Source organism: Mya arenaria, chromosome 11 (assembly GCF_026914265.1).
Source record: "Mya arenaria isolate MELC-2E11 chromosome 11, ASM2691426v1".
Lineage (NCBI taxonomy): Eukaryota > Metazoa > Mollusca > Bivalvia > Myida > Myidae > Mya > Mya arenaria.
Window position 1 is genome coordinate 69,183,955 of NC_069132.1, and position 13,110 is coordinate 69,197,064.

The window sequence follows — 13,110 nt, forward strand, 5'->3', positions numbered from 1 at the left end:
CACTAAATGGTCCAATGATCGGCAAATACAGTATTTCCTCAAACCAACTCTAGAATTGGCCATTGCGAGCTAGAAGGAGGCCGACAATACATCAGTTTACATGCTTAACATGATAAACGCAACAACCATGTTCTCATGTCTCTCCCCTTTAAAATAACACATAATGGTTTCCCAGTTTAAATCATATATGTTTATGAGTACAGATAAATATACAGACGTTATTTTTAAACTTACTCGGATTTACGTGGTAGACAACCCCAGTATATTTCAAAGTGGAAAAAATGCGCAAAAACTGCGAAAGATTCATGTGCTGTAAGCAATGTGACACACCAGTAAGTTAGATTCAATGCGTTGTACACAACAATGTCAATTTTATGTCATTTTTTGACAATTTTCTTTTGTCTTGCAAATGTATCATCTGTCTAGTCCTTTTAAGGCGATGCTATCACAGCAAAAAGGATCTTTTCGGTAGCTATAAAATAAATAAAGAAAAAAAAACGAACCAATTTTCGTTCCAATTTAGTACATTTTAGCGTTGCTATAAAGGCTAATTATAATGGGAAACATGGGTGACCATGTTCAAACTTAAAAGGGTAAGTTAAATCTTACAACAATATTTTAATAAAAATAACCAATGGAAAGTGTAGACTTTAAATAGTATTATGTAGTGAAAAAATACGATATATTATACCGTTAAAGAGACATCAAAGATTAAGCGTTTTTATCACTCTAAGTTTAATGTAAATTCTGTAGCGATTAGCCGCTTATCGATAAAGACGATAGTTGGACTTGCTTGGAGTTTAGACGAATGGCAATCGGAGTATATTTCTTATAGAATGACTGTATGGTTGATCCTGCGTTGTAGAAAAAGTTTTATATTTTCAGTAACAGCGACCCTACTGATCGGAAATCGAGGTACGATTTCATATAAACATCGTGTACAACAAGTTTCGTCAACGTAAGTTATTCCTTTCTTAGGTAATTCAGCGGAAATCGAAGATACATACACACCACATGCAAAGTTGCACCACTATACTTAACTATAAAAACGCTAAAACCGTGTTTTTATTTAAGAACAGTTCTTTTGCACCCACAAACACCAAAAACAACGAAAGGTGTACGTCTCCATTTTATCTGCTACTTGCCAATATAAGCACGCAACTACGAAAACGTTTACTATTTTCAGTAATATCCGTGCCAAGATTGACCTTGACTATAAATTCCTGAAATGCAATCTCGAGGTACGTTTCCAAGAAAGCGTTCAGCATGTGTTATGTCACTTCTAACTAAAGTCATAGAGCGGAAATCGGTTTTCCACATTTTTAGTAACGGTCACCTTGACCTCAACCCCCACATATGTCAAATGCAATTGAATGGTACGTCACGTTGAGAGCTTACTATGTATCAAGTTTTGTCAAAAAATGTCAATCCTTACTCAATTTATTGAGCGGCAACCATACTTTTAACGCAAGGTCGCCCGCCAAGACACCCACCTTCCTCATGCTACAACCCGTGTTTTGTTAAAAATTGGTTACATATAGTTTCGCTAGAAGTGTTTCGCTAGAAGTGATGGTAATAAAACGCCGATCTTTAGTATAATGTCTACATCAATTGTTTAGTACTTGAATTTCGACTCGCCATTCTTTTCAAGATATATGTGTAGAACTTGTTCCACTAACCATACGCGGCGCTCTGCGTGTCATCCATCTTAAGCTGGCATTGATAAGATCTACACGAATATGGTCACATGAAGAAAAAACAACTCAATTTTCAACAGAGGGGGTTTCAAACTTTGGTTTTATGGTCATACAAAGGACTTCGTGGAAGACAAGTATTTTTATCGACACTATTGTACATCTGGAAAGACTTGTCATCGGCAAAGGAAGTCGATTTTTAACATTCTCATTTAAAACTATTTAAACGCATGCCGGTCAAATTTTGACTGTTGTGCGATATTTTATTGACAAGAACTTTGATCTTGTCCTGCATATTGATCATAGTCAGAAAGACAAATTCTGTTTTGCCACAATAAAGTGTACCTGTCGTCGTCGACGAGTATTCCTTTTAAGTACTAAATTTGATTTGCGATCGACTTATATTGATGACTTGTAGATGGATCTGATTGCAGTGAAAATATATTGTACGACCATTGGTACAAATGTACTTATTACTCTTATGTAGAGTTTTTTTTTATTCTTCACTTGTTGTACAATGTGTAGAATGCATGCTACATTTAAATGTATACTTATGTTTGGGTAAAATAAGGCTTGTCCGAATGATGAGAGCGTAAGCTTGTTTGAATAAAACAATCAGTTCAAGGTGCATTTTTGAATGTGAAATATTTAAAAAAAAGAAAAAAAAAGAAAAAAAAAGGGTTAAACAAAATATTTAATAGTTCACACCAAAATTTTCGGGAATCTGTTTCATTTGCACTGCTTGATTTGCTTTTATGAGTATACATAATGACAATATTGAACGGTTTTTGAAAAATTCATTTTTTTTCTTTCAATTTCTATTAAGTTAATTTTCAAAAGAAGCAGTTATAATTAAAAAAAAACTTTCTTCACATCGAATGAGAAGACAGGTTAAAACATATTCATTGTAGAATGTTCATATTGTTTTCGTCTGGGCAAAGCTGAAATCAAATGGAATAAAAAAAGTACAGAAAGGGAAAAGGGTTCATATTCCGTGCAAAGGTTGATTTACTAAGTGATTAACCACAGTAAATCTAGGCTGTATTCGGTACGGGAATGTATGGATATTAGCGTTTAAGAATCAAGCGTTCACGAGGAAAGACCAAGCGTCTCGAAAGTTTAATGGAGTGCGAAATTTAAAGTAAGTTTGCATTGATTATGGAAAGAAATACGTCAAACGAAAACTATTCGAAGAAAGACCTGTTTATTTCGGAGGCAGTATTAGAGGTATAAATGTTGCCAAAAAATAACTGTGTTTTAATTTCTATCCATTTTATTTCAACTTTATAATTTTAGAAACGACTCTGTGGGCGTGGCATAAGAAAAACAAGACACCAGAGTTAACATAAATGTCTTATTATAAATACAATATTAAATAATAAGAAAGATATTTTTTAAATTATTACTATATGACTGTACTGTTTAGGCATCTCTTAAAACAGTGAGTTTTCCCGAAAAACCAACGCCAGTAAAATCAAGAAAATATTAGAAAACAGACGCCTTAGCCACTAGGCCTCCAGGAGTTATACAAATGTGATGGATAGTTTTACCTTTTAACAATATATTGATAACAGCACATGATTATGTCAATCACACAACAATGAATCACTTATAGTCATTATTAAAACTAATGAAATTATGATCTTCAAAAACAATATTTGAGCAAATATCAGTATTTGCTGAAGGGTTCCAGCTTTTAGTATCTTAGTTTTAACACCACACTTTATTTTGTCTGCCAAAAAGAGTGCATTTTACAAAACATGAGCAAGTCCCTTTAAGCTTTTTTCACACATACAGGTGTACTTATTCACCAATCCTGTAAAACCCTTGTTTAGCAATTTCATTGTGATTGTTTTATGAACAAATAATATTTTTTGTTCAAATAAAGTTAAAAAATCTCTGGCAGTGATTATCAATTTTAATGCACCAGTCAATTGTAACCACGGCCCACCCGGGTCCGGGGAATAGCGGGGACTTTGACTTTCAGTCCAGCCAACCCTGGCTAAAATCCCCGCCCTGCGGGGATGAACAGTTGGTAAAATCCCCGACAAATGCCCCCACACCCAAGGGACCCCAGGTAAGGCCATTCCCCATAAAGCGATGACAAAACCACCGCATTCACCCGGCACTGCGGGGCCACCTGAAAGGTGAAAACACGGCCCATTTCCCCGGCTATCGCCGGTATACCCCCGGACCTTGGGTGGGTGGGGCCGTGGTTATAATTGACTGGTGCATAACGACTCAACAAAATGGAAAACATTCCACCATTAACAGTGTTACTGTAGCTTGTTCAATTTAATAGAAAAATGTTTGTTGTCATGATCAATCAAAAACATTTTTTTAGTTTTTCTGAAGAGGTCATATTATTGGTACTGTACACTGTCATTATAAATATATCATACTTATTTTTAGACCTGTAAAATTTCTATTTTTTTATTTTTATGTTTTGTGACCTCGAGGACGTCTTTCATTAGCTATTCAGTATTACTTGAATTATTCGAGAAAAACATCAATTTCCTCGTAGAGGTTCCCCCAACCAGTATTCTATTTGTTACCAAAAATTGACATAAATTTTTCCAGATTTTGGAGCTGATTTTGAGATCAAGCCCCAGTGATGAAACCAGTCTAGGAATTAGCATTAAAGCAACCAAGTCTCTTTATGGTAAACAGAACAAAGTCTGGTTCTATGTTAAAGGTGAGTCAATAATCTTTGAAGGTGTGAACCAAATTTATGACGGCATATATATCCTTTTTGAGTGATTTAATTAAAAATAAAAATAAACTATATTATACCAACAAAGTTCAATAACATTTTTAAAAATAATAAACTTATCAACACTGTCAGTTAAAGCGACACTCATATTCAAGATAAATACATAAACATCTTACATGTATAACAAACATACATTTTGACTGATAAACCTTTAACTACTTACTAAATAATGCATTTATGGAATATACTGATAACAAGATAGTAACAGTGTATTTGATAGCTGAAAAAGCACAAATACTAAATGATTGGTGAATGCTTATAGATTTACTGTGATCTACTATAATCTCATATGGTAGAAATACTGTGTTTTCTGCACCTTTCTTACAAATTAGACTCGATATCTTTCAAAAGAACCATAGTTTTTGACATTTATTCATCCTGTTTGGTATTCTGAAACAGTTGTATTAATTCAAATCTTACTTGGGAGTAAGAGTGCATCTTTAAACTATACTCTTTTGTTTTCAGTTTTCTCAAGTGTCACTGTTACAAAAGGATGTTTGGATGGTAATTTCTTTGAATACACTTTACCTATAAAGATATTTTATTTGTTATTTAATGAGCCAGTCAAAAGCAGCTTTGGGTAGATTAGAACCAAATAACATTAAAAGATTGATTTGCATTTTTCGTGCTTCCTTGCAGTATGAACACATTGGGTGCAATTTTGCAAATCCATCCTTAAAAAGTTACGAAATAGTGCATGTGACACTGTAAAAGAATTGATGTACATGGAATAACGCTGAGTGGCTCATGCAAAATGAATGACATTTAATTTCTATAGAACAGAGTACTGCTATGTTAATATTTAGATTGGAACAATCTTTGTAAAAGGTCATGAAACATACATATATACTCTAGCACTTGTGTTATAAATAAAACTTTCCATGATACATTTGCCTCAAATTGCTTACAGGTTTGCCTAAAGACAGCAAGCTGATTGCTTTGCTGGAAGCTCTTGGCGGTGTTCAAAAAGAGAGCCACCTGTGTCTCCAACATACAGCACAGCAACAGCTTGGTACTCAGCTGTGTAATGGTCAAAGTCAGTATGCCACCAGCCTCTCTGAGCAACCACTCACACAAATGTTGTCGGTAGAGTATAGTCAAACTGGGGGAACGGGGAATGTTGGAACACTGCAACAGAATCTTGTACTCGATCATGGTGGAGGGCTGGTGGTACAGACAGAAACTTTTAAGTCCAAGTCTATGGATGGGACTGTGATATATCTCAGGGTAAGACAGTATAATAATTCACCTTTGTTAATATTTATCAGGGTAAGGCAGTATAAATTAAAATATTTATCAGGATATGACAAGGAATTTGTTTCACCCTTTTTGATATCGGGGTAAAACAGTATAATTGTATCGCCCTTGTTTATATTTATTAAGAGAAAACAACTGTAGTTGTTTGGCACTTGTTGATATTTATCAGGATTATGACAGTGTAGTCATTTTCACCTTGTTAATACTATCATCTCATAAGGTAGAAATACCATCTTTTCTGCACCTTTCTTTCAAATTAAACAGTGTATCATTCATAAGAACCATTGTTTTTGATATTAATATATCCTTTTCAGTAAATTAAAACAATAAGAATTGTATTAATTGGGGTACATCTTATTTGGGAGTAAGAGTGTATCTTTAAGCATATGCCACATATTTGCCTATTTAATTTAGATCTTAGTTTAAGTTAGAATCATTTTTGGAAGGATTTACATGTTCAGATACAGACGGACACTATGCAAATGTTCGAGGAAGGCAAAAAGATTCACAACTTCCTGTCACTTGTCCGTATCTTCAGACCTCAGGTAATGTAAGCTAAAATGTAACGGGATTATTACTTTGTTATGCAACTGAAGCCTGTCTTTGACTTTTACATCACTGAATTGACCATAGTATATTTCAAACAAGGAAGCATAGCAAAGCCTCCTTTAAAGAAACACAATTTAGGATGATGCTAAAATTTATATTTCTTTTAATTTCAATGGATTATTATGTAACACTCATTGACTTTAATGATAAAAACAAAAACAGTTTATGTACAAAAACAAATATAATTACTTTTTTATCCGAAAACAAATCATATGCCTTTTTGGTTTAATCATTAAAGTCAAACTTGACAATGCATAAAAATCAAGAAAAAGAAATGCATCAACTTATAGTGTGCCCATTTTGATTTAAGGTCCTTGGTTTGAAGAATTTTGAAAGAATAAGACTGCGTAAAAGACTGAATTTAATTAATATCAGTACTACCCGGTAAATGACTTGTAACAAAGTTGTTAAAAACGTGAAAAATATATATATCAAATTGCTAGTTTCCAGTCTACTGTTTGTTAATTTCAGCCCCATTTTCAGTTTGAAAGACACAGTCACCTCTTTATTATCAAATTCAAGTACTTTGAGGATTTTTTACAAAAACTATTTCAAGCCAATTTATTGCTTAACTTATAATTCTTTTGATTTTTTGTGTTGTTATATTTCAAAGGTTGAGAAAAAAATACTAATGTCTATATAAGCCTTTATTAATTTTAATTGATCTGTTTCAAAACTATTGTGAAATAAGTTTACAACATTATTTTCATCACTCCCATTAGCACATTTTAACATGGCAGTGTGCTCTTGTGTTACTGAAGTACCTCAAACTCTTGTCCAGCTTTGGTGACCACAATCAAAATCACTTATGTCCAGTCCAAGAATTAAACCTTGGATGCATTGGAGGGAAGTGATTGTGCTAAGCTGGACAACCTGCTATTCTGCATTTAATTGTCACATGATCTTTTACATTGCAGTTTGATCTGTCCTTCTACATGCGGGCTGGTGATGCGGTGTCAAAAACTTCTTTTGAGTAAATAAGTAACATACTTTTAAAGCTGTTTTCTATTAAATTAGAATATTAAAAAAAATGCAATGCAAACAATGCAATATATACGGTATCTTTTCGTGATCAGTAAATTTGGAAGTAAAGGCAATTTATTCCAATCACATTTGTTTAAATTAAAACAATTTCAGCCTTCACAACTTACTTGTACTTATCAAACTGACACTATTATTCAAAATCAATACATACACATTTATAACAAATATATATTTTGAGTATTAAACTTTTAACTACTTACTAAATAATGCATTTATGGAAAATATCAAGGATAACAAGATTGTTACCATGTATTTTATAACTAAACTCAAAAATATTAAATGATTGGTGAATGCTAAAAGATTTACTGTAATCTACTTATAATCTTCTCATAAGGTAGAAATACCTTTTTTTTTGCGCCTTTCTTTCAAATTAAACTTGGTATCCTTCATAAGGCCTAAAAAAATACATTTGGTTCGGGTTACCCAACCCTACCTACGGATAGGTGCCGACCCTAACATTTTTTATAGTCAGTTTGAAAAAAAAAAAATGAAAAAAAAATAAAATATATATATATTAATAATTTTTTTTAAATTGCTTTTTACTTCGTAGTTGAAATCCTTAAATGCTTATTAATACAGAAGATAACTTTAACACCATTATCCAATGATCAAAATGACATTCTTCTATAAAGACTAATAAAAAAACAAAAAGCCTACCTATCCTACCTATTTTTGAAAAGGATGTAACCCTAACCAAACAATTTGTTTTTTTAGGCCTAAAACAATTGTTTTCAACATTTATTCATCCTTTTTAGCTCACCTGTCACTTTGTGACAAGGTGAGCTTTTGTGATTGCCTTTTGTCCGTCGTGCGTTGTCCGTCAACAATTTACTTAAAAGACATCTCCTCCTTAACGGCTGGGCCAATATTAATAAAACTTCATAGGGATGTTCCTTGGGTGGTCTTCTATCAAAGTTGTTCAAAGAATTCAATTCCATGCAGAACTGTGGTTGCCATGGCAACCAAAAGGAAAAACTTTAAAAATCTTCTCTCAAACCACAAGGCTTAGGCCGTTGATGTATGGTAGGTAGGATCACCAAATGGTCCTCTACCAAGATTGTTCAAATTATGGCCCTTGGGTCAAAATTGGCCCCGCCCCGGGGGGTCATGGGTTTTCTCTATATGTTTATAGTGAGAACTTAAAAAATCTTCTCCTCTAAACTTACTTGGCCTAGAGCTTAGATATTTGGCATGATTCATCGTCTAGTGGACCTCTACAAAGATTGTTCAAATTATGGCCTTGGGGTCAAAATTGGCCCCGCCCCCTTGGGGGGTCATGGGTTTTCTCTATATGTTTATAGTGAAAACTTCAAAAATCATTTCCTCTGAACTTACGTTGCTTAGAGCTTAGATATTTGGCATGATTCATCGTCTAGTGGACCTCTACAAAGTTTGTTCAAATTATGGCCCTGGGGTCAAAATTGGCCACACCCCGGGGCTGATGGGTTTTCTCTATATGTGTTATAGTGAAAACTTAAAAAATCATCTCCTCTGAACTTACGTGGCTTAGAGCTTAGATATTTGGCATGATTCATCGTCTAGTGGACATCTACAAAGTTTGTTCAAATTATGGCCCTGGGGTCAAAATTGGCCACACCCCGGGGCTGATGGGTTTTCTCTATATGTGTTATAGTGAAAACTTAAAAAATCTTCTCCGAACTCACAAAGACAAGTAACATTCTTAATTTAAACTGGATAACATATTTAGTTCACATACCAATTTTCAATATGGGCCACATACAACAATTAATAACAAATATACATATATAGATACACATGTAAAATCAAGTAGTGACAAGAGCTTAGATATTTGGCATGATATATCATCTAGTTGACTTGTACCAATATTGTTCAATCTTTGGCCCTGGGGTCAAAAAATGGCCCCACCCAGGTGGTCATGGGTTTCCTTATATATGTATATGATGAAAACTTAAAAAATCTTCTTCTCCGAAACCAAAAGGCGAAGGCCTTAGATATTTGGTATGAAGCATCGTTTATCGGACCACTATTAAGATCGTTCAAACTTTAGCCCTGGGGTCAAAATTGGCCATGCCCCGTGTTCATAGGCTTAGGTTTTCAATATTTGTATATAATGGAAGAATGTGCAATATATGACAGGTGAGCGATTCAGGGCCATTTGGCCCTCTTGTTGGAATATAAAAACAATTTGTATTTAATTGTGCTAACTCTTATTTGTGAGTAAGAGTTCATCTATAAATGTTACTGTTTCATAATAAGGAAGAGTGCAAAATGTGATTTTCGCCATTAACGTGATTTTCATAGACAACATCACTTAAATAATGATTATACAAACAGCTCCCAGCTGTAAAAACTCCTGTGTTATACAACCATTTAAAGTAAATTGATTAATAAAAAAACGGTTGTCTACTATATATAGAAACTGTTTAAATTTGTGACATATTGCATATACCGGGGGGGGGGGGGTACAGGTATTTTCATTTATGCATACATTATATACAGTAGAAAATAAATACTGCAAACCAAACTATGTAAAGCAAAGTTTATTTAGGAAACAAATACAGAGTCAAGCTTCTGACTTGAAGTCTTATTTTGTAGCCATTGCAACTGGAAGATCACACAGCCCAGTGGCTTATCAGTTGTGGCAGATCCAAAATACTTCCTGCAGTAAGTGAGTGTTATTGTAGTTATTTCCTGCCTTGCATACATAAATGTCTCTTTGTCTTTTTAAAGCTGCACTCTCACAGATTGGCTGTTATGACAACGTTTTTTATTTTTTGTCTTAGAATCAGTCAATTTTTGCGTAAATGTCTTGGAACCAGTGACATAATACTGCTGACAAAAGATCAGATCGCTAGTATCCATATTTACTGCTTTTATGCCCAAACAACGCTTAGTAACACTTTAAGCCATGAACATTAAATTTTTTAACTTAAATATTAAAACTGCTATATGATCTTTTGTCAGCAGTCTTATATCAATGGTTTACAGGGATTTACGCCAAAATTGGCTCAAGAAAAAATATTTAACAGCTTCCAACATGGTCAATATGTGAGACTGCAGCTTTAAGTTTCAAAAAATATAATAAATGTTTGCTGATAAAAGTGGAACTGCTAATGCAACTAAAAAATTTTGGTTGATTTCTATCCCCTGAACTGCCGACTTATATAAAAATGCTGAACTGGTGTCTGTTACATTTGGGTATTGGTCTGGTACTGTCCGGGAACAGCGTTTATTCACTAGCCAGTGTCGATTTGAACATTCACATTAAAAAAAAAAGGTTACGATGGTGTTTGTAGTTCGTAGTTGGTCTTAAACACAATTAATGGTTCTCGATAAAATAAGAAAAGGCATGAACACATATTCAACAGTGAAACAGTCATCTTAGGAAAAAAAAATAATGAATAAAATGCTAGCCCGCCCCCATTAAAAGAAATACTTAACTAAATGAGGGAAAACCTCCTCATGCATGAGACAGTATAACCTCTTAACACTATTAACAATGATTTGATTATTGTGGTCTGTTTTTTTTTTGAAGAAAAGAATTTGAGGTATTGTCACAGCACTTTTACCTCGGACATAATTTCTATAACAAACTGGCCTTAGCATTCGTTTTGGGCAGTCTTATTTTTTTTTTTTGTCAGAGTATATATTTATAGCACATAAAATAGGCATTAAGGGTGAATTCAGCCGTGCTGGAAAATTCCATCTGGCAACCCCTCAATGCCAGATGAGTCACGGGCTGTGACGTAATATTTTTGATTTCTTTTATTATACATTTAATGTAACCATAATTATGAGATTTCAATAGACGAATTCCATTAACATTAACAAAAAACATATCTTCAAAAAAAAAAAAAAACGCTTAAAAGACATGATACTGAAGGAACTTCTTGACGTATGCAGTGAATAAAAATAACTGTGCGTCATAGCGTCAGTAAACATCATCACACTTTTTGATGGGCATGTACAAAAATGCGTTTTTTAATGTATTTTTTCACAAAAAAAATGTAATTTAAGGTATGCTAGAAAAAATATAAATCGTGTGACCCTCAGGCACGCTGCATAGCCAGTAACTTAGCAAGTCTCACTTCCTGGCAATGCAGGTGCGCTTGGGTTGAATTTTTATGCCCCCGATGGTGGGTATATTAAAATCGCACCGTCCGTCCGTCCGTGTGTCCGGCTCAATAACTCGTGTCCGGGCTGTAACTTTCCCTTGTATGGACAGATTTTTAAATAACTTGCCACATGTGTTCCACATACCAAGACAACGTGTCGCGTGCAAGACCCGTGTCCCAACCTCTAAGGTCAAGGTCACACTTAGGTGTTTATTCACAATGGAATGCAGCATATATAAGGACATAGAGTATAGGTTGTCATGTCCGGGCTGTAACTTTCTCTTGTATGGACAGATTTTAAAATGACTTGCCACATGTGTTCGACATACCAAGCTGAAGTGTCACGTGCAAGACCCATGTCCCTACCTCTAAGTTCAAGGTCACACTTAGTGTTTATTCACAATGGAATGCTGCATATAAGGACACAGAGTATAGGTTGTCGTGTCCGGCCTGTAATTTTCTCTTGTATGGACAGATTTTAAAATAACTTGCCACATGTGTTTGACATACCAAGACGACGTGTCGCGTACAAGACCCATGTCCCTACCTCTAAGGTGAAAGATACACTTAGTGTTTAATCACAATGGAATGCTGAATATAAGGACATAACAGTGTAGGTTGTCAAGTATGGGTGGTATTTTTTTATGTTCAGAGGCAATTTAAAATAACTTGCCATATGTATTTGACACATAAAGGCGAGATCAACTTTTCATGTACTGACCTTGTTCATAGGTCAATATCACATTCGGGGGCATTCGTCACATACTGTGACAGCTCTTGTTCTATCTGGAACGGAAACACATGACAGATATTATTTGAGTTCTTTCTTCTTATGTAGAAATGAAAAACACCTATGTACAACTAGGTACGTAATGATAGTTAAAATATGGTCACTATTTGTTGCCTGGAATGTGTAGGAAGATTCTTTTCAGTCATTTGTCACCATGTAAAAGAGATTGTAGATGCTATTCATCCATGAAATAAGGGATATGGTGCTAACGAAAGGTAAGTAAGGTTGCCACGAAATATCGGTAATCTTATATCTTGGACCATTCCTATTCACAGACAGTCAGGACATGAGAGTCTCAAAACAAACCATGATCCAGTCACCTCTGGCCCGCGTTTGCTAGATGTGAGCGGTATTACTCCAGGGTTTGGTCAGCTGCCATCTCTTGAAGTCCAACTGATGACTGTGGCTCAGTATTTTCCACTGCAGACTCCAAAAACGAGCTGCTGCAAGGTCACTGTATCCTTGGCTTATGATGTGATGAAAAATATTGAGTCTAAGTAGATCAAGGTATAATCTTGAGTTGAGGAAATTGTTAAAATATATCGTCTCACAAAGGTCAACTAAAAGGTAGGATTTAGATTGTGTCACTGTGATGAACATATAATTTATATAGAAAAAATTGAGCAAAAATGATGTGTAAAAAACTAACTTTTTTTTATATTTTTTATTACAGGCAAAACATGTTGCTGTTGCCTAGAACTTGATGTAAAGGACTGATTTTTTTTACTCCATTATGTCTTAAGCATTCCCACCTGGCTCGATATTCGTGAGGCTGGAAGTTACTTAAATTTGGTCATCATAATGAAACAGTCTTAGAAATCTTCATAGTGATTTGTAGATTGCCAA

The 13,110-nt window shown here is 34.5% G+C and overlaps 1 protein-coding gene across 1 annotated transcript; it reads left to right on the forward strand.

The window, feature by feature from the left end:
* Nucleotides 1-575: 575 nt before the first annotated feature.
* LOC128208735 (uncharacterized) lies at nucleotides 576-12,765 on the forward strand. The gene is made up of 8 exons (XM_052912283.1): nucleotides 576-593; nucleotides 4,275-4,389; nucleotides 4,933-4,971; nucleotides 5,378-5,694; nucleotides 6,186-6,269; nucleotides 7,251-7,306; nucleotides 9,955-10,023; nucleotides 12,540-12,765. Exons 1-8 carry the CDS (start codon nucleotides 576-578, stop codon nucleotides 12,763-12,765), a joined length of 924 nt encoding a protein of 307 aa, XP_052768243.1.
* Nucleotides 12,766-13,110: the final 345 nt, after the last annotated feature.

Coding starts and splice junctions, on each gene's coding strand:
- LOC128208735 (XM_052912283.1), top strand. Junction 5,695..6,185: donor GGACTGTGATATATCTCAGG/GTAAGACAGTAT, acceptor TTACATGTTCAG/ATACAGACGGACACTATGCA. Junction 6,270..7,250: donor TCCGTATCTTCAGACCTCAG/GTAATGTAAGCT, acceptor TTTACATTGCAG/TTTGATCTGTCCTTCTACAT.